A 22,585-nucleotide genomic window follows, 5' to 3' on the forward strand; every position below is an offset into this window, starting at 1 on the left:
CGGATTTGTATTTGAGACACTGGCCCCCTTATACAGTGGGGGTCTCCAGATCAGGGAACGCAACAGCTGGGGGAGGGGTGATGGGTAAGACTCAATATATGCAATGATATGCATGTTGGTGAATCTGACCAATCTGAACTTTGGTAGGTTTTAGTGTATATTGCCGCGTTTGCATCTTATTGGCTATTTCTGCTCAGATGGTTGGTGGTGCCCGTAGACTTGGGGGAGGGATTTTGACCACTCTGGGTATTCCTGACATGCCTGCTCTCTCTCTCTCTCTGCAGCCATCGATGTGACGTATCTGCTGGAGGAGGGTCCCTGCAGAAAGCTGAGGAGACGCACGCTCAACCTACCCGAATGCGTCTTCAGGAAGTGAGGGCGGGGCCTGTTGTGTCTGGAATATAGAGGAGGCTGTGGGACCTTACTATGGACCCTGCGGGGGGCTCCATGTCTGCCATAGCACCTACCATCACCCAGAAGGAGCAGAAAACGTTCCGGAGCCCATTGTGCACTGTGTGCGTATTGCAAGCATTGTGGGCGGAGCCCTGCAGGCCCTGTCATGGCGGCTTCCTGTGCTGTGTGGTCACTTCTTCCCGTCTCTTTGATGGACGTCTCTGCTGTCCTTCCATGATGATCCGTGCCCCCCCCCCCCCCCCACTCCTGTCCAGTCTTTTACGCACTTTGCCCGGAAACAGCACTTTCCTCTCCAAAAAACATGGCGGCCATCCCGGAGAACCGCAGGAAGGGGGATCCCTCCCGATTGGATGAAGGAATACCCGTGCCACAAACTGGAACCTCAGCGTCCAATTGGGATGTACAGGGTGGAAGCTGGACTCCCTCTGAGCGCTCCTTCATTACAGGGCGGCCATGTCCCCCCCCCGGGGGAAGAGTAGATGATAAAAGGCACTTATATGGCAGCTCAGCCAAACCATCCCATCAGATCCGCCTATATTTATTTCCCCCCAATATCGGACAACCGCCAAGAGGCACTTTACCTGAACAATTCACATAATAGAGAGCGCCCTCACCTGGACAAGAGTCCACACTACCCCCCCATCCCCCTAGACGGACCTGCAGGGCCCCCATAACCTCCCAGCGCCCGGGAACAAGGACGTCCTGGCCAACGGAGGTTACAAAACTCAAGCAAAGCCTAAGGATTTTGTTTTGTCGGTTTTAATGTCCTTATAAAAAAAAAAAAAAAAAAAGAGATTTGTTTAATAATGTGCCAAGTAAGGGGTGTGTATATATACATATATTATATATATACATGAGTATATAAGCGTGGGTGTAAAGCAATACTATACATGTGGGCTCCGCGGAGCCGCGTCTGACGTATACAGCTCCGCGTTCTGTCGTCCCGGCCGCCAGCTCCCGACACAGAAAAAAATGAAATTCCTTTCAGTATAAAAAGAAGAAAAATAAGAAGAATATTTTATTAAAAAAAAAATAAATAAAGCCAGAGAAGTGTTTTGAATATTTTCTTACTGCTAAGCCGGTGTGGAGTATGTAATACTTTCCGCGGCTCACCCACTTCCACATCATTTTCATGGCAAAATAATAATAATAAAGGGAAATAAATTTATTGTAATCGAGTCATTATACGAGAAGACGACGACAAGGCTCCGACTGACAATCACAGGATTCCGAGCGAGCAGCGATATAAATATATATATATATATATATTCCTCTGTGTGTGTGTGTGCTTGTGTTTCTGAGGTTTTTGTTTTTGTTTTGTTTTTTTTTCTTACCGGTGTAGAAATGTCATTTTTGTTGTTTTTATAATAATAATGGAAGCAAAAGGTTTCTACAGTCTAGAAGCACTACAGAGTGGCGTGCCCGGCCCCATCGGGTTCTGTAATTTGCTGCTAATTTCTTTCATTTTTACAAAGAGAGGAGAGACATAACCTTAGTGGATTGTTTTGATGTTAATCTCTGTAAATCTCTGTATTCCCGATTCTAGCAATGGATGTACTCTGCAGTCTCAGCTCCTGAGAATCTAGTATTAAACAGAAAAAGTCCTGGTTTTCCTACTCGGCACGCCTCGCTTCTTGTCTGCTCCTTTGTTCCGCTAATTCCGATGCCACCTGTATGCATGTGGTGACCCCCTTCCCGAGACATCCTTCACCGAGTGTGTGTGGTGTCCCCTTCCTGAGATATCCTCCACAGAGTGTGTGTGTGGTGACCTCCTTCCTGAGACATCCTTCACCGAGTGTGCGTGGTGTCCCCTTCCTGAGATATCCTCCATCGAGTGTGTGTGGTGTCCCCTTCCTGAGATCCATCGAGTGTGTGTGTGTGGTGCCCCCTTCCTGAGACATCGGTACCCCTTTCCCATGATATCCTCCACTGAGTGTGTGTGGTGACCCCTTTCTGAGAAATCCTACACTGAGTGTGTGTGGTGACCTCCTTCCTGAGACATCCTTCACCGAGTGTGCGTGGTGTCCCCTTCCTGAGATATCCTCCATCGAGTGTGTGTGGTGTCCCCTTCCTGAGATCCATCGAGTGTGTGTGTGTGGTGCCCCCTTCCTGAGACATCGGTACCCCTTTCCCATGATATCCTCCACTGAGTGTGTGGTGACCCCTTCCCAAGATATCCTCCACCAAGTGTGTGTGGTGCCCCCTTCCTGAGATATTCACAGAGTGTGTGTGGTGACCCCTTTCTGAGAAATCCTACACTGAGTGTGTGTGGTGACCCCCTTCCTGAGACATCCTTCACCGAGTGTGCGTGGTGTCCCCTTCCTGAGACATCATCCACCGTGTGTGTGTGGTGCCCCCTTCCTGAGATATCAGTACCCCTTTCCCATGATATCTTCCACTGAGTGTGTGGTGACCCCTTCCCAGATATCCTCCACCAAGTGTGTGTGGTGCCCCCTTCCTGAGTTATCGGTACCCCTTTCCCATGATATCCTCCACTGAGTGTGTGGTGACCCCTTCCCAAGATATCTTCCACCAAGTGTGTGTGGTGACCCCCTTCCTGAGATATCAGTACCCCCTTCCCATGATATCCTCCACTGAGTCTGTGTGTTGCCCCCTTCCCATGATATCATCCACTGACTGTGTGTGGTGAACCCTTCCTGAGAGATCAGTACCCCCTTCCCATGATATCCTCTACCGAGTGTGTGTGGTACCCCCCCATGACATCCTCCACCGAGTGTGTGCGGTGACCCCTTCCTGAGATATCGGTACCCCCCTTCCCATATTATCCTCCACCGAGGCTGTGGGGTGCCCCCTTCCCAGGATATCCTCCACCAACTGTGTGTGTGTGTGGTGACCCCTTCCCGAGATGTCCTCCACCGAGTGTGTGTGTCTCTACCCCTTCCCATGATATCCTCTACCGAGTGTGTGTGGTACCCCCCCATGACATCCTCCACCGAGTGTGTGTGGTGACCCCTTCCTGAGATATCGGTACCCACCTTCCCATATTATCCTCCACCGAGTCTGTGTGGTGCCCCCTTCCCGAGATATCCTCCACCGTGTGTGTGTGTCGACCTTTTCCCGGGATATCCTCCACCAACTGTGTGTGTGTGGTGACCCCTTCCTGAGATATCCTCCACCGAGTGCGTGTGTGTGTTGACCCCTTCCCGAGATATCCTCCACTGACTGTGTATGTGTGGTGACCCTTTCCCGAGATATCCTTCACCGAGTGTGTGTGGTGACCCCCTGCCTGATAAATCCTCCACCGAGTGTGTGTGTGGTGCCCCCTTTCCCATGTTATCCTCCACCGAGTCGGTGTGGTGACCCCTTCCTGAGATATCTTCCACCGAGTGTGTGTGTGGTGTGACCCCTTCCTGAGATATCCTCCACTGTGTGTGTGTGTGTGTGTGTGGTGCCCCCTTCCTGCGATATAGGTACCCCCTTTCCCATGATATCCTCCACCGAGTCTGTGTGGTGCCCCCTTTCCCGAGATATCTTCCACCGAGTGTGTGTAGTACCCCTTTCCCATGATATCTTCCACCGAGTGTGTGTAGTACCCCCTTCCCATGATATCCTCCACCGAGTCTGTGTGGTGCCCCCTTTCCCGAGATATCTTCCACCGAGTGTGTGTAGTACCCCTTTCCCATGATATCTTCCACCGAGTGTGTGTAGTACCCCCTTCCCATGATATCCTCCACCGAGTGTGCGTGCGGTCCCCTTCCTGAGATATCCTCCACCAAGTGTGTGTGGTGACCCCTTCCCAAGACATCATTCACTGAGTGTGTGTGGTGACTCCTTCCTGAGATATCTTCCACTGAGTGTGTGTGTGGTGTGACCCCTTCCCAAGATATCCTCCACCGAGTGTGTGTGGTGACCCCTACCTGAGATATCAATACCCCCTTCCCATGATATCCTCCACTGAGTCTGTGTGTGGTGACCCCTTTCTGAGATATCAGTACCCCCTTCCCATGATATCCTCCACTGAGTCTGTGTGGTGCCCCCTTCCCACGTTATCCTCCACCGAGTCTGTGTGGTGACACCTTTCCTGAGAGATTAGTACCCCCTTCCCATGATGTCCTCCACCAAGTTTGTGTGTGTAGTACCCCCTTCCCATAATATCATCCACCGAATGTGTGTGTGTGTGGTGGCCCCTTCCTGAGATATCAGTACCCCCTTCCCATTATATCCTACACTGAATCTGTGTGGTGCCCCCTTCTTGAGATATCCTCCACAGAGTGTGTGCGGTGACCCCTTCCAGAGATATCCTCCGAGTATGTGTGTGGTGCCCCCTTCCCAAGATCTCCTCCACCGAGTGTGTATGGTGCCCCCATCCCATGATTTCCTTCACCGAGTGTGTGGTGTCGACTTCATGAGATATCCTCCACCGAGTGTGTGTGGTACCCCCTTCCCATGATATCCTCCACCGAGTGTGTGTGGTGGCCCCTTCCTGAGATATCAGTACCCCCTCCCCATTATATCCTCCACCGAATCTGTGTGGTGCCCCCTTCCTGAGATATCCTCCACCGAGTGCGTGTGGTACTCCCTTCCTATGATATTTTCCACCGAGTGTGTGTGTGCGGTGCTTCTTCCCGAGATATCCTCCACAGAGTTTGTGGTGTCTTCTTTGCAGGGTTATCTCTATGATTCCCCTTTTTTCCACGAAGTGTGTGTAGTTCTCTCTTCCCTTAATATACTCCACCAAGCATGTGTAGCCTCCTTCCTGTAATACCTTCCACAAGGTGTTTGTGGTGTCCGCTCTCTTTATGTAATGTTCTCCACTGAATGTGTGTGGCGCTCCTTTCCTGGAATATACTCCACTGAGTGTGTGTGGTGCCTCTTCCTTCGATATCCTCCACCAAGCATGTGTATCCTCCTTTCAGTGATATCCTCAACCAAATGTGTGTTGTGTCTTCTTCGCAGGATTACCTCAATGGTTCCCCTTTCCCTGAATATCCTCCACCAAGAATGTGTATCCTTCCTGTGATATCTTCTGCAAAGTGTTTGTGTGTCTGCCCCTTCCTGCAGTGTCCACTGAATGTGTGTGGTGCTCTCTTCCTGGAATATACTCCAACTGAGTTTGTGTGGTACCCCTTCCCGAGATATCCTCCACAGAGTGCATGGAGTCTTCGCAGGATTACCTCAATGGTTCCCCCTTCCCTCAATATCCTCCACCAAGCATATGTGGCCTCCTTCCTGTGATATCTCCAACAAAGTGTTTGTGGTGTCCGCCCTCTCCCGCAATGTCCTCCACTAAGTGTGTGTGGTGCCCCTTCCATGGATATTCTCTACCAAGTGTGTGTGGCCTTCTTAGGATATCCTTCACCAAGCTTGTATAATGCCCCCTTTTTCTGGGACATTTTCCCCAGAGTGTGATTGTAGTGCCATCTTCCTGGGGTATCCTCCACCAAGTTTCTGCCCCTCCAGGTGCCCATGTCCCCTCTGGCCGGTGTATCATACCCCTGTGTGCTCTTAGTGCATCCGTTCCCTCGGCTTCTATAGATAATAGTGTGCTTCAGTCCTGTCTGGTTTGGCCTCCTTTACACTTCTGTTTCTAGAAATGATTTTCACGTTTTCAAACCGCAATGTTGTGAAATCTCAAGATTTTAGCAATGGGATAGAAGGGCTATGAAAGGTTTCAGGTTCCGCGCTATGTATTTCGGGTTGAGACACTTCTGAGATTGTTCAGAATCTCTTTTTTTTTTTTTTTTGTCCATTGAGGGACACAGTCCTATACCGGTTTTACTGCGGCCTACTGAGGGGTTTGACCACTACCAGCCAAAATAACCCCCTCCTCTACTTGGCACACTGCTGGTGCCCCAGGAGGACAGATGTCTTTTCTTAGGATTAGTCCAACCATTTTCTTTTTCTTCGATTCTTCTTCAAAGTTTTCTTCAAGATTCCTCATTACATCACTGTCAGAGCTGGTCTGTAGGTGGCACCTATCCAGATCAGTGTATCCTCAGCCCTGGACTGGACATTGGGGGTTAGACTGGAGGTCACCTTCAGGCACTGGGTTGTGCATTAGGTGTTTTCCAGTCCCTATTCTGGTAACAAGTTAGCCTTGGATCGCCTTTCACATTCAGAGCCGCTGCCATTGCCTTTGTGCTCGCCATGTCTCTGAAGACTCGCTCTGACGTAGGCTGATCAGGCTGAGCATCCACTGGATGCCTTTGAATTGGCTGCTTTTGTCCGCTTTACTACGGAAGTGGGTAAATATTGAGGGACTGAATCATGATATTATCTGCAGGGTGTAGGTGTTGCGCTCTCTTTCCTACCATCGTCCCGCTACTACTACTTTGCAAAAGAGCCACATGGAGCTTCAATCTCTGGTCTGTTCTTATTGCCCATCTACAGTGACCTTGGTCACCTCTGCCCTTTAAACCCTCGGCTACCCACTGCATGTATGTGAGTACCTGAGGCCTGGCCACATATCCTGAGCTGGTTGCCTCAAAACAACATTATGACGTGTCTGCCTAGACGCAGAGGAGATAGTGGGTGACCCAAGATAATGTTCTCCTAACAATTCCAGAGACATTTACCTTCTGAGGATGGTGATCTGCATTTTTTTTTTATGTTGAAGTGAGATCTTTTGAAGTATGATGGACGAACGCATCTGTGTGAGAGGAGAAGATGGCTCAGAGGGTAAGTACTCTGGCTGTGGCTCTCAGGATTGTGAGTTCAAATCCATGAGCCCTCATCTCCTAGTGATTCTGAACAGTTCACTTCACCTCTCCTCTCCTCTCAGGTTGTCTCTGGCTTGTGACCAAGAGTGCCATACAACATGGTGCCCCTGGCCTGTGACCTAGAGTGGCATGCCAGCCAGTGACTTGGAGGGCCTGCAGGTGCATGAGAATATGAAGGGTTTGAGTCCAAGTGGCACCAGCAGGTGGTGAAAGAATGCATTAAAAGTTTTTTTTTAACGTACCAATAAAAAAAGCAGACACTTCTCAAGTGAAAGTCACCACCTGTCATACACTGCCTATGCAGAAGTTGCATCTACATTTTTACCTGAAACTTTTTTCACCTTGTCTGCTGTCACCCACAATCTTCTGTGGTGTCACCATCTATTCCAGGCAGCACTGCTGGGGACACTGGAGGTGAGATGACCTGTGCAGAGTCATTAGGAGACCACTCAGGGATTTGAACTCTCAGCCCCATCATTCCTTCAGCACACATTATGGGCTATTAGTCCTCTGAGCCATCTCCTCCTCACACCTACTAATGTGTTCGTCCTCCTATTTCTCCGGGACAAAGATTGGTGGAATTGTAAAGGAGAGGTTTGAACCCACAGCACCTTGCCACCATCCAGCGCACTTACCAACAAGCCAAACACGCCTTACATACCACGGAGTGCTCGTCCGCCTATTTCTCCAGGACAAGGACCGGTGGATGTATAAAGCGGTAAAATAATGATTTGAACTCACAGAGCCCGCTTACCATCCAGAGCACTTACCTCCCAGCCATCTGCTCCTAACATGGGTCATGGGCTGTTCATCCTCCTAGTTCTTCAGGACACAGATTGGAGAAGTTATAAAGAGAAAGTCTTAAGTTCACAGCACCTTCTCATCTTTCTGTGCACTTACCTCTCAGTGATTTGCTCATCCCCTTATTTCTCCAAGACAAGGTCTGACAGACTTTTAAAGCAGTAAAGGAATGGTTTGAACTCACAGGACTGTCTACTTTATCCAGAGGACTTACCTCCTAGCTCAACCTAATTCTCCAGAATTATGGACTAATGGAATTATAAAGCTGTAAAAGATTGGTCAAAGCCCACTCTACCTTCTTAATATGTAGAGTACTTACCTCCCATCTGCTCCTTACAGAGTATGGAGTGTTTGTCCTATTTCTCCGGGATAGGGATGGGTGGGATTATAACATAGTAATGGAATGGTTTGAACTCCCAAAATTCTACTCCCTATCCCAATAACTGACCTCCCTCAGTCATCTTCTCCATTGGGATGACCATCAATCGCTCTGTTAGTTCTGAATCTCTCCATTGCTCGATGTAAAACCAGCAATAAGGGGCATTGAACCCGTGACTAGAACTCACCAGCCTCCTCCATTACCCTAATGAGCCACCTCTGACATGAAATTAAAGCTCTAAAAAAAAAAAACCTAAATCCCGTTAAGGCAAAGAGGTCACAGGTCAGGGCAGGTATCTTCTTCTCTGTAATTCAGCTCTGATCTTTATCAGGAAGAAAACAATTCACAGATGGATCCCCCGCCATATATTTGATTGGAATGGATTTGGTAATGAGGTCAGGAAGTCAGAGTGTGATTGGTGGATTGATGTGTGAAGCAGGAGAGGTGTGTGGTGTGGGGAGATCTTCAGGTCTGTGGAGAACCATCTCTCAGTATGGAGATGAATTGTGATTGGAGGAGATGGCGCCCCCATGTGTCAGAATCGGTGATGTGTTGTATGTTCATAGGACTCTATTATAAAAGCAATGGCCTTTCTTAGGGCGGCTTGTTCTTTGGCTCTTCTTCCTTTATAGCGGGGATAAGATTTCCAATGTCTCCCATAGCAGGAAACAGAAGGAAGGTTTGTGCCAGGTTCTCAGTTGCTAAGAACTCCTTTCAGGGTCAAGAATTTGGGTGTAATAAAGATGGCACAATGTGGGGTGGAATGATTGGCACCTTCTCAGCACCCTGTGCACTTAACTCTCAACCATCTCCACCTCTCCCTGTGCCATATGTCCTCTTATTTCTCCAGGACCAAAAATAGTGGAATTATAAAGAGGCAACAGAATGGCTAGGACTCATGATGCCAGTGCAAGAGCTGGAGGACTTACCACAAAGCCAACTGTAACATAGTCAACTCACCCCCCTATTTCTGCAGGACAAGGACTGGTGGAATTATAAAGAGGAGAGGAAAAGAAAAGGTTTGAACTCTGAAATAGTGCCCACCATCCGGCTCACTTACCTCCAGACCATCCACATATCTTGTGGTCTATTTGTCCTATCTTTGGTGGAGATACAAACTGCTGTAGAAAAGGCTTGAAACTTTCTCAACTCTTGCCTCTCAGCCACCTGCTGCTTATATTAGGGGGTTTGCTATTTCTCTGTGACAAGGATTGGCAGAATTTTAAAGCAATAGTTCAAATCCATGAAACTTTCTCAACATCCAGCACACTTACCTCTGAGCCATGTGCTTCTCTACCAGGGTGCTGGGTGTTCACCCTCTTATAGTACCTTCTCAGTATCTAGAACACTTACCTCACATAGTATTGTATGTTTGTCTTCCTATTTCTCCAGGACAAGGGTTGGTGGAAATATAAAGAGGTAAAGAAATGGTTAGAACTCACAGCACTATCTGCCTATCCAGAGCACTTACCTTCAAGCCATCTCCACTAGCAGGATGTGCCTCACAATTGTCCAGAACATAGACTGGTGGACTTATAAAGTGGTAAATGAATGTTTGAAGCTCATTGTAACTTCTCAGTATCTAGAGTACTTCCCTCCCGTCTGCTCCCAGAGTATGGTGAGCTTGACCTCCTATTTCTCCAGTGTAAGGATTGGTGGCATTATAACTTAGTAAACAAATGGTTTAAACTTATCGTGCCACCATACCATCCATAGCACTTACCTCCCAGCCATCTTCTCCACTCGGTTAACCACTCCCCCCCCCCCACCTACTTTCTTAGTTCTGAATCTCTTCAATCCTCAGTGTGAAACCAGCAATAAAATTGATTGAACCCATGACTAGAAACAACCAGCTGCAGGAATCTTCTTCTCTGTAATTCAGCTCTGATCTTCATCAGGAAGAAAATAATTCACAAATGGATTCCCCCCTCCATATATTTGATGGGAATGTATTTGGTAATGTCAGGAAGTTGGCGTGTGATTGGTGGATGATGTTTGATGGAGGAGAGGTGTGCGGGAAGATCTTCGGGTCTGTGGAGAATCATCTTTCAGTATGGCGATGAGTTGTGATCAGAGCAAATGATGCCCCCGGGTATCAGGATGGGTGATGTGTTGTACGTTCATTGGACTTTTTTTTATAAAAGGAATCGCCTTTCTCAGGCACCTTGCTCGTTCTTTGGTTCTCCTCGCTTTATAGCAGGGATAAGATTTCTACGTCTCCCATAGCAGGAAACAGAAGGACGGTTTGTGCTGGATTTTCCTGATAAATGCACATATTTGCCAGCACACCATGGATCATCAAATATCACCCGAAGCTTTTATTGCAGAAAGATCACATCACAAAGGACCAAGTGCAACGTTTCGGAGCTGCGCAGGATCCAGGCATAGACTCATCAGGTGCTGAGATCTCCTTCTGGAGTCCCAGATTCGGGTGTAATAAAGATGGCACATCGTGGGGTGGGAATGAACTCATGGCACCTCCTCAGCATTTACTGCGTAGACTTTTCCACCATTCATAGTGCAATGTGCTCCTATTTCTCCAGGACAAGGACTAGAGGTCTTAAAAGGAGGTAAAAGTATGATTCAAACTCACATACTATGGTCACCAGCCAGAGCACTTACCTTCAGACCATCTCCTCTTCATGTAGTGTGATGTTATTGTCCTGCTATATCTCCAGGACAAATCCTGGTGGAATTATAAAGAGTTAAAGAGTCAGTTTGAACTCAGGATACCATCTCATCATCACCACTACATTGGGCTCTCTTCCTACTTCTCCAGGACAAGGACAGGTGTAATTATAAAGCAACAGAAGAATGGTTTGAACTCACATTCCCTACTCACCATCCAGAACACTTACCTCACAGATATTCTCCACTGAGTGTATGTGGTGTCCCCTTCCCGAGATATCCTTCTCCAAGTGTGTGTGCGGTGTCCCCTTCCCGAGATATCCTTCTCTGAGTGTGTGTGTGTGGTGTCCCCTTCCCGAGATATCCTCCACTGAGTGTGTGTGGTCCCCCCTTCCCGAGATATCCTCCACTGAGTGTGTGTGGTCCCCCCTTCCCGAGATATCCTCCACCGAGTGTGTGTGGTGACCCCCCCCGAGATATCTTCCACCATGTGTGGTGCCCCCTTCCTGAGAGATCCTCCACCGAGTGTGTGTGTGGTGCCCCCTTCTTGTGATATCCTCCACCAAGTATGTGTGGTGCCCCCTTCCCCAAGATATACTCTATAATGCTTGGTGTCTCTATCCTGGGATATGCTCCACTTAGTGTCTGCCGACTCCAGGTGCCACTCGTAGTGCAGCTGTTAGCTAGGCCTGTATAGATAATGGTGTCCTGCGGTCCAGTCAGGTTTGGCCTTAGTTACACTTCTGTGTCTAGAAATGCATGTTCTTTCTTGTCCATCGAGATGTTTCCTCCTCCAGGTTATACTACTACCTACAGGAGGACTGGACACTGACAAAAAAGCATAGGCCTGTTGAAGATAACCCCTCCTCTACCCAGCATGCCCGGTCATAGAACATTTGGAACAAATGGTTGTAGCCTGAAAGTGGAAATTCCTGCAAAATTCTAAATAAGGCTAAACCTACTCCCCCTCCCCCATTCTAAGATTATTCTATCTAACCCTGTAAAGAGAAGATCCCTTTCTGAAGCCGCTGATTAGAAGGGACATAAGACAAAGATAGGGGGATGGAAGGCAGTTATCTTGTGTGCACTACATTGGGGAGATGATAGAGCTGGCTGGAGGGTCATGTGGGGTTCACTTATCACCTTCTGAGGGTTTTGTGGACAGAAAACATGCTGCCTTTAAACAGAACCAGTCATGGACTCATCCAAAGATCTGAATATTCAATTTAAAATGATTATAATCGTGTTTGTTACTTGTATTTGCCCCTTGAGGTTGTCTCTTCAGCTTGAGAGTCGCGGAGGTGAGGGATCATCTGACATGAGTTCCTGTCTTCCACATTCTAAATAACAACACAAATCGCAGAGCTCAGTAATAATTTAGGGAAATAAATCAATTTGGAGACTCTGATATTGTGTGAGGCTGAAGAGACGCAAGGTAAGTACAGTGCAACCAAGGGGCAAATACATCTCTGATATAAAGCCTAGATGGCCATATTCCTCCACGAGGCCGTCATTCTCGGTCACATTCCACAAGGCCGCACCGGAGACTTGGAGGACGCTCACAATTTCTCAAGCACCTTTTATTGACTCCAGACATTTTCCATATGTGATACATACAATACAGAGGTCATTTTCTAGATAATCACATCATAGAACATCTGGCCACGAATAGGAGGACAACGCGTCACACATCATACATTCCATATAGATTTCTATACTTCCATCATAATTACTGTAATATGTCTCGTAAGGTACAAGAGTCTTGTAGTGAAACGTCTCTCTAGAGCGGAGAGCTCTTTATCTATGCATTGCCCAGGGCACTTCCATTCCCTCATTCTCCAAAGACATCGTCATGAGGAGGATTTCATTCCCAGAAGCAATGGCTACCCATGTGTGGCTGAAGAGCTTGCACTTTCAACGTGGATTACTATAGTGCTAGAAGGATATTGAGGCATTGGCAAGGGTGGGAGAATAAGAGGTGCAAAATACTGTGGAAGGGACTCGGGATAAAGAGACTCGGGATAAAGATAATTGGGGGTTTTCCATGTCCCCCCCCCCTCGGAAAAAGCGCCAATCACAGGATTAGTGAGGTGTACCCCACCGGCACCAGACCCGTATCGCTCCCTCGCTTGCAGCGGATCCAGTCTTCATCCATCGTGCCGAGTAACTGCAAGATGTCTCCTTTCCTAAAGCTCAGCTGAGCTTCACCGGAGGCGGTGTGATCGCAGAGAGCGCGGAGGGACCTGCAGGTAGAAAGGTCAGACTCATGACTTCGCCCGGGTATGACATCACCCTGTTACCTCATCAAAGGACTAATCAGAACTCCACCCAGTAGGCTATACCAGCCTTCCTCAATCCTTTTTACCCCAGAGGAACCCTTGAAATAATGTTTAGGTCCTGGGGAACCCCTACTAAAACCAATTAATTGAAGGTCAGTAGTAAAAATGCCTCTTAGGGCTCATTCACACTTTCTTTAGAATGTGGCATTGGATGCGGCTTTTTAAAAGAACTCTGAATACCAATCAAAGCTCCTCCAACTAAAAAAAAATGGTTCTCTTACAGTCCTTGTCACACACAAATGTCCTCCATGTCACTTTCTTGGTGCGTCAAAACCTCCATAGAAGTCCATGACAACGCTTGCTAACAGCACCTGCAGCATTTGAGGAGCTTTTATACTGCGATACCTTTGCTTTGTTTTGGAAGTATGAGATATCCCAGGATGCACTGGGATACCAACAAGCGAACCAAAAAGACATTATCAGCAGTCAGTTCCGGTTCATGTGTATATATTCTGGGAGTGTCTGGTGCAGACGTCATATCTGGTGTGCAGCGTGGAGCAGCAGGAAGGTGAGTGGGGTCCAGACCAGAGCATAGCACCTAACAGACGGCACATGTGGTGTGCAACATGGGAACACTATAGTGGAAGATGAGTGGGGACCAGAGAGAAGACCAAAAGGGAGAAGAGCTGGGGGACCGGAGAAGGAGAAACTAGCAATGTCACACGTGGTGTGCAGAGTGGAACCAATATAGAAGGAGGTGAGCGAGGACCGGAGGGAGAGGAGGATCAGCAAATCAGAGGATCAGCGGAGCTAGGGGTTACTACTGAGTGAGTGATCAGCAGAGCTGGAGGTTACTACTGAGCAGGGAATCAGCAGAGCTGGGGATACTACTGAGTGGGGCATCAGCAGAGCTGGGGGTTACTACTGAGCAGGGGATCAGCAGAGCTGGGGATACTACTGAGTGGGGCATCAGCAGAGCTGGGGATACTACTGAGCAGGGAATCAGCAGAGCTGGGGATACTACTGAGTGGGGCATCAGCAGAGCTGGGGGTTACTACTGAGCAGGGGATCAGCAGAGCTGGAGGTTACTACCGAGCAGGGGATCAGCAGAGTTGGGGATACTACTGAGTGGGGCATCAGCAGAGCTGGGGGTTACTACTGAGCAGGGGATCAGCAGAGTTGGGGATACTACTGAGTGGGGCATCAGCAGAGCTGGGGGTTACTACTGAGCAGGGGATCAGCAGAGCTGGGGGTTACTACTGAGCAGGGGATCAGCAGAGCTGGGGATACTACTGAGTGGGGAATCAGCAGAGTTGGGGATACTACTGAGTGGGGCATCAGCAGAGCTGGGGGTTACTACTGAGCAGGGAATCAGCAGAGCTGGGGATACTACTGAGTGGGGCATCAGCAGAGCTGGGGGTTACTACTGAGCAGGGGATCAGCAGAGCTGGAGGTTACTACCGAGCAGGGGATCAGCAGAGTTGGGGATACTACTGAGTGGGGCATCAGCAGAGCTGGGGGTTACTACTGAGCAGGGGATCAGCAGAGTTGGGGATACTACTGAGTGGGGCATCAGCAGAGCTGGGGGTTACTACTGAGCAGGGGATCAGCAGAGCTGGGGGTTACTACTGAGCAGGGGATCAGCAGAGCTGGGGATACTACTGAGTGGGGAATCAGCAGAGTTGGGGATACTACTGAGTGGGGCATCAGCAGAGCTGGGGTTACTACTGAGTGAGTGATCAGCAGAGCTGGAGGTACTACTGAGCAGGGAATCAGCAGAGCTGGGGGTTACTACTGAGCAGGGGATCAGCAGAGCTGGAGGTTACTACCGAGCAGGGGATCAGCAGAGTTGGGGATACTACTGAGTGGGGCATCAGCAGAGCTGGGGGTTACTACTGAGCAGGGGATCAGCAGAGCTGGAGGTTACTACTGAGCAGGGGATCAGCAGAGCTGGAGGTTACTACTGAGCAGGGGATCAGCAGAGTTGGGGATACTACTGAGTGGGGCATCAGCAGAGCTGGGGGTTACTACTGAGCAGGGGATCAGCAGAGCTGGGGGTTACTACTGAGCAGGGGATCAGCAGAGCTGGGGATACTACTGAGTGGGGAATCAGCAGAGTTGGGAGTTAATACTGAGCAGGGGATCTACAGAGCTGGGGGTTACTACTGAATGGGGGGATCGGCAGAGCTGGGGGTCACTACGGAGCGGGGGGATCAGCGGAGCTGGGGATACTACTGAGTGGGGCATCAGCAGAGCTGGGGGTTAATACTGAATGGGGGGCTCGGCAGAGCTGGGGGTCACTACGGAGCGGGGGGATCAGCGGAGCTGGGGATACTACTGAGTGGGGAATCAGCAGAGCTGGGGATACTACTGAGTGGGGGATTGGCAGAGCTAGGGGATATTACTGAGTGGGAGATCAGCAGAGCTGGGGGATACTACTGAGCGAGGGATCAGTAGAGCTGGGGGTTACTATTGAGTAGGGGATCGGCAGAGCTGGGAGTTACTGCTGAATGGGAGACCAGCAGAGCTGGAGATTTATCCTGAGTGGGGGATCAGCAGAGCTGGGGGTTACCACTAAGTGGAGGATCAGCAGAGCTGGGGGTCACTACTGAGCAGGGGATCAGCAGAGCTGGGGGCTACCACTAAGTGGAGGATCAGCAAAGCAAGGGGTCACTACTGAATGGGGATCAGCAGAGCTCGGGGTCACTACTGAGTGGGGATCAGCAGAGCTGGGGGTTACTACTGGGTAGGGGATCTGCTGAGTGGGGGTACTATTGAGCCCCTTTAAAACAAATAGAAAATCAACACACATAGGACATTTGCCAATCTTCATTAAAGCTTCAAAAACACATCAAAAAAGCATGGTGAAGCGTCACACTGGTGACCAGTGGAAAGAATGGGTTGGAACCATCAGATGGGAAGTCAATCAGCCATGGTTCAAGGAACCCCAGCCAACTTGTGAAGGAACCCCGGGTGAGAATGGCAGGTGAGAATGGCCGGGCTATACCATACATTAGAGAAGAACTGCTCTCACCTCTCCGGTTTGCAGTCACTTTGGTGTCTTTCCTCCGGCTCTGCAGGGAGGACTTGCTCTCGCTCCGGGGTGGTGGTCCGAAGACGAATGAGGTTCAGAACATTCACATTTGGAGGCAACCAGCTGGAGGGACGTCTGAGGAGAACATCGGAAAACTGAGAGGTAACATGGAAGAGGAGAGGGAGCAATGTATGGAGATGGATGAGGGAGGGGACATGACAGGTCCTCATTCTCCATGTACAATTCTCTGGCCCACTAATGTACATTTTTATTAGAGGCTATGGCAGATAACCCCAGGTGGTGGGGTACTGTGTACCCCTATGGCAGATAACCCCGGGTGGTGGGGTACTGTGTACCCCTATGGCAGATAACCCCGGGTGGTGGGGTACTGTGTACCCCTATGGCAGATAACCCCGGGTGGTGGGGTACTGTGTACCCCTATGGCAGATAACCCCGGGTGGTGGGGTACTATGTACCCCTATGGCAGATAACCCCGGGTGGTGGGGTACTATGTACCCCTATGGCAGATAACCCCGGGTGGTGGGGTACTGTGTACCCCTATGGCAGATAACCCCGGGTGGTGGGGCACTTTGTATCCCTATACTTATCCAGTACATTGAGTGCACACCATCTGCTGGATACAAGGGGGCCATTCTTTAGAACCGGAGGTCTCCAAACTGCGGCCCTTTGCTTGCTTTTATCCACTCCATTATTACCAATGATGGGGCACTATTCCTTCCACTGACACCAATGATGGGGCACTATTCCTCCCACTGACACCAATGATGGGACACTATTCCTCCCACTGATACCAATGATGGGGCACTATTCCTCCCACTGATACCAATGATGGGGCACTATTCCTCCCACTGACACCAATGATGGGGCACTATTCCTCCCACTGACACCAATGATGGGGCACTATTCCTCCCACTGATACCAATGATGGGGCACTATTCCTTCCACTGATACCAATGATGGGGCACTATTCCTCCTACTGACACCAATGATGGGACACTATTCCTCCCACTGACACCAATGATGGGACACTATTCCTCCCACTGATACCAATGATGGGGCACTATTCCTCCCACTGACACCAATGATGGGGCACTATTCATTCCACTGACACCAATGATGGGACACTATTCCTCCCACTGATACCAATGATGGGGCACTATTCCTCCCACTGACACCAATGATGGGGCACTATTCCTCCCACTGACACCAATGATGGGACACTATTCCCCCCCACTGACACCAATGATGGGACACTATTCCTCCCACTGATACCAATGATGGGGCACTATTCCTCCCACTGACACCAATGATGGGGCACTATTCCTCCCACTGATACCAATGATGGGGCACTATTCCTTCCACTGATACCAATGATGGGGCACTATTCCTCCTACTGACACCAATGATGGGACACTATTCCTCCCACTGACACCAATGATGGGACACTATTCCTCCCACTGATACCAATGATGGGGCACTATTCCTCCCACTGACACCAATGATGGGGCACTATTCCTCCCACTGACACCAATGATGGGGCACTATTCCTCCCACTGATACCAATGATGGGACACTATTCCTCCCACTGATACCAATGATGGGGCACTATTCCTCCCACTGACACCAATGATGGGGCACTATTCCTCCCACTGACACCAATGATGGGGCACTATTCCTCCCACTGACACCAATGATGGGACACTATTCCTCCCACTGACACCAATGATGGGGCACTATTCCTCCCACTGATACCAATGATGGGGCACTATTCCTTCCACTGATACCAATGATGGGGCACTATTCCTCCCACTGATACCAATGATGGGACACTATTCCTCCCACTGACACCAATGATGGGGCACTATTCCCCCCACTGACACCAATGATGGGACACTATTCCTCCCACTGACACCAATGATGGGACACTATTCCTCCACTGAAACCAATGATGGGGCACTATTCCTCCCACTGATACCAATGATGGGACACTATTCCTCCCACTGATACCAATGATGGGGCACTATTCCTCCCACTGATACCAATGATGGGGCACTATTCCTCCCACTGACACCAATGATGGGACACTATTCCTCCCACTGACACCAATGATGGGGCACTATTCCTCCCACTGACACCAATGATGGGGCACTATTCCTCCCACTGACACCAATGATGGGACACTATTCCTCCCACTGACACCAATGATGGGGCACTATTCCTCCCACTGACACCAATGATGGGACACTATTCCTCCCACTGATACCAATGATGGGGCACTATTCCTCCCACTGATACCAATGATGGGGCACTATTCCTCCCACTGACACCAATGATGGGACACTATTCCTTCCACTGACACCAATGATGGGACACTATTCCTCCCACTGATACCAATGATGGGGCACTATTCCTCCCACTGACACCAATGATGGGACACTATTCCTCCCACTGACACCAATGATGGGGCACTATTCCTTCCACTGACACCAATGATGGGACACTATTCCTCCCACTGATACCAATGATGGGACACTATTCCTCCCACTGATACCAATGATGGGACACTATTCCTCCCACTGATACCAATGATGGGGCACTATTCCTCCCACTGATACCAATGATGGGGCACTATTCCTCCCACTGACACCAATGATGGGGCACTATTCCTTCCACTGACACCAATGATGGGGCACTATTCCTCCCACTGACACCAATGATGGGGCACTATTCCTTCCACTGACACCAATGATGGGACACTATTCCTCCCACTGATACCAATGATGGGGCACTATTCCTCCCACTGACACCAATGATGGGACACTATTCCTTCCACTGACACCAATGATGGGGCACTATTCCTCCACTGAAACCAATGATGGGACACTATTCCTCCCACTGACACCAATGATGGGACACTATTCCTCCACTGACACCAATGATGGGGCACTATTCCTCCACTGACACCAATGATGGGACACTATTCCTCCCACTGACACCAATGATGGGGGACACTATTCCTCCCACTGATACCAATGATGGGACACTATTCCTCCCACTGATACCAATGATGGGGCACTATTCCTCCCACTGATACCAATGATGGGACACTATTCCTCCCACTGACACCAATGATGGGGCACTATTCCTCCCACTGATACCAATGATGGGGCACTATTCCTCCCACTGATACCAATGATGGGACACTATTCCTCCCACTGATACCAATGATGGGACACTATTCCTCCCACTGATACCAATGATGGGGCACTATTCCTCCCACTGATACCAATGATGGGGCACTATTCCTCCCACTGATACCAATGATGGGGCACTATTCCTCCCACTGATACCAATGATGGGACACTATTCCTCCCACTGACACCAATGATGGGGCACTATTCCTCCCACTGATACCAATGATGGGGCACTATTCCTCCCACTGATACCAATGATGGGGCACTATTCCTCCCACTGATACCAATGATGGGACACTATTCCTCCCACTGACACCAATGATGGGACATTATTCCTCCCACTGATACCAATGATGGGGCACTATTCCTCCCACTGATACCAATGATGGGGCACTATTCCCCCCCACTGATACCAATGATGGGACACTATTCCTCCCACTGACACCAATGATGGGGCACTATTCCTCTCACTGATACCAATGATGGGGCACTATTCCTCACACTGATACCAATGATGGGACACTATTCCTCCCACTGATACCAATGATGGGGCACTATTCCTCCCACTGATACCAATGATGGGGCACTATTCCTCCCACTGATACCAATGATGGGGCACTATTCCTCCCACTGATACCAATGATGGGGCACTATTCCTCCCACTGATACCAATGATGGGACACTATTCCTCCCACTGATACCAATGATGGGACACTATTCCTCCCACTGATACCAATGATGGGACACTATTCCTCCCACTGATACCAATGATGGGGCACTATTCCTCCCACTGATACCAATGATGGGACACTATTCCTCCCACTGATACCAATGATGGGGCACTATTCCTCCCACTGATACCAATGATGGGACACTATTCCTCCCACTGATACCAATAACACCAGGACATTTTGTACTCCCGCTGGCCAGATTCTGGCCCCCTAGTAAATTGGCTCTTTGTTCAGAAGAATTGGTTGACCCCTGCGCTAGAACATTGATATCCTCCTGCTACAGTGTTTCTCTAACCCAGGCTTGACTTGTGCCCCCCCCCGCCCCCAACAGGGCATATTTCAGGATTTTCCTCGGGAAGAACTGCAATCCTGAAAACATGACCTGTTGGGGCACCTCTAGAGTGAGGATACCACACCTCGTACTTACCTGGATTTTACAGCTCTTGCCTCCAAATTGCGGCTATGAGCAGAGCTCGCCCCAAACAGCTGACCAAACCAGCTGCTCTTCTCCTCTGGGGTGTGACATGGAGTTGTGGGACCTCCATTCACACGGACAGGCTGTCTGCACTGAGTCTCTCCTCCTTGCCTTGGTGCCTGATCTTCTTCTCCAGAAATACTGGCTGTTATAGGATTTTCGAAGCTCTGATTGGGCCGTCTTAGCAGTTCGCTCCCTTTTTCTGTCTTCTGAGAGCCTTCCTCACAATGTGGTTTCTCAGGAAGTCTTTGCTCTCTAGAGGATAATTGTTTGGCCTGGCTCTGCTCTTTATCAGACGCCCCTCTCAGTTTTCTGAAGGATGAAAAGGCCAATGAATCTTTATTTGAGGGAATATACAGGCGGGAGGCCTGGCTTAGCTGCCCCCACCAGGTAGTGCTAGAGTCTTTGGTCTTGGAGGTTGTACTTTGTTGGGTTCCTGCCCCTGTGGATGAGCCGCATGGCAGGTGATCAGAGTCTTGTGCAGAGTCTCTGGAGGATATGGCCTCGTTGGGCTGAGGGCCGCCACTGGAACAGCCTTTTGATGGAGACTGGGATTGGCATTCCTTTGGCTTTTCTCTGTCCGCATTTCCGGTGATGTTCTGTGCCAGCCAGCCACCCAAGTCCAGGATATGCTGAAAAGGCGGGACGCCCCAGTTGTCAGCCTGCCTCTGATTAGCAGGACTGTGAGGGGTTGGTGGGTCTTGCAGTGGGAGGTGATGATGCTCAAAGAGAAGGTCAGTGTGGAAGGTCAGAGCGGACAGCGGCTGTAAGATCAGAAGCAATTCCTCCCCAAGTTCAGGACAGGAAGTAGCAGCCAGTGAAAGAAAACCCAAAGGGAGGAAGAAGTCTGACAGCTGATCTGTTGACATAAAATGAGGATGAGGAAGAGTTCCAAAAACAGGAAGATACATTGTTGGATGTTCTACCCCTGAAACGTACCATAAATCTGAAGGAGGTGGGAGATCCAGAGGTCCAGCTGTTTGGTACTACAAGACAAAGGAACAAAGGAAATAGGAAACCTCAAACCCAATGCCATCTCATCCCTACCACCAACTTTACAGCTCATTTGGTTACTAGAGTTCCAATTGCTGCCATGGCCTCTTTAGCCCCTCCCCCACCCCTATTGTCCACACTCACTTCAGTAGGCCGAAGATGAAAGCGTTGAATCTCCTCTGTGGGTCTCTAAGCTGCTGGAATCGACTGACATTGTAGAAGAGGATGTGAAAAGACTCTGGACCTGCAGCAGAAGGAGGAACTCTTCAGTATCTGCTGCTAAGGTCACCCAAAATTCAAAGACAGTTCTACACTCACCGGACTTTGCTGAGGCCTCCACCAGGTTCCAAGGACTCAGCCTCCTCTGGCCAATGATGACATCCTTCTGGAAGGGCTTCAGTCCATCACCAATCAGGGAGAAGAGCGAGGGGCACAGGTGGTTCACAATGAGGTAGCCAAGCTTCGGACTCAGACGACTGTCACCCAGTTGTGTCTATGGAATAAGAGGAACGACTCGCATCTTTCTGTGGCTCCTAAGCGTTCCATTACAGCTACTTCTTAAAAACTCCTCAATACCCCACAAACCTCAGAGGTCTCCATCATACACTTCATCAACCTCATCACTCCATGGTGTCCTTTCCACATCTCTGCATCTATAACCCCCTCTTCTCCCATCATGTCCCATCATTCCCTGGTGTCCTTCCCACACCTCCTCATTTATAACCCCCTCTCCTCCCATCATTCTATTGTGTCCTTCCCACACCTCCTCATCTATAATCCCCTCTCCTTCCATCATTCTATTGAGTCCTTTCCACACCTCCTCATCTATAACCCCGTCTCCTTCCATCATGTCCCATCATTCCATGGTGTTCTTCCAACACCTCCTTATCTATAACCCCCTCTCCTTCCATCATTCTATTGTGTCCTTCCCACACCCCCTCATCTATAACCCCTCT

The 22,585-nt window shown here is 49.4% G+C and overlaps 2 protein-coding genes across 4 annotated transcripts in view; one reads left to right on the top strand and one right to left on the bottom strand.

The window, feature by feature from the left end:
• Positions 1-2,037, top strand: part of ASH1L (ASH1 like histone lysine methyltransferase) — a 120,933-nt gene extending 118,896 nt beyond the window's left edge. For both annotated transcript variants that reach the window (XM_073608816.1, XM_073608817.1), the window contains exon 28: positions 285-2,037. In XM_073608816.1, coding sequence (XP_073464917.1) covers positions 285-376 — 92 coding nt within the window. In that variant the 3' untranslated portion in view covers positions 377-2,037. The remainder of the gene's footprint in view (positions 1-284) is intronic.
• Positions 2,038-12,461: 10,424 nt separating this feature from the next.
• Positions 12,462-22,585, bottom strand: part of RUSC1 (RUN and SH3 domain containing 1) — a 60,487-nt gene continuing 50,363 nt past the window's right edge. For both annotated transcript variants that reach the window (XM_073608818.1, XM_073608819.1), the window contains exons 5-10: positions 21,948-22,122; positions 21,774-21,873; positions 21,576-21,622; positions 20,589-21,495; positions 16,216-16,350; positions 12,462-13,145 (exon numbers count right to left, since the gene is read on the bottom strand). In XM_073608818.1, coding sequence (XP_073464919.1) covers positions 12,977-13,145; positions 16,216-16,350; positions 20,589-21,495; positions 21,576-21,622; positions 21,774-21,873; positions 21,948-22,122 — 1,533 coding nt within the window. In that variant the 3' untranslated portion in view covers positions 12,462-12,976. The remainder of the gene's footprint in view (positions 13,146-16,215; positions 16,351-20,588; positions 21,496-21,575; positions 21,623-21,773; positions 21,874-21,947; positions 22,123-22,585) is intronic.

The sequence above is a fragment of the Aquarana catesbeiana genome, linkage group LG13 (assembly GCF_042186555.1).
Source record: "Aquarana catesbeiana isolate 2022-GZ linkage group LG13, ASM4218655v1, whole genome shotgun sequence".
In the NCBI taxonomy this organism is placed as follows: domain Eukaryota; kingdom Metazoa; phylum Chordata; class Amphibia; order Anura; family Ranidae; genus Aquarana; species Aquarana catesbeiana.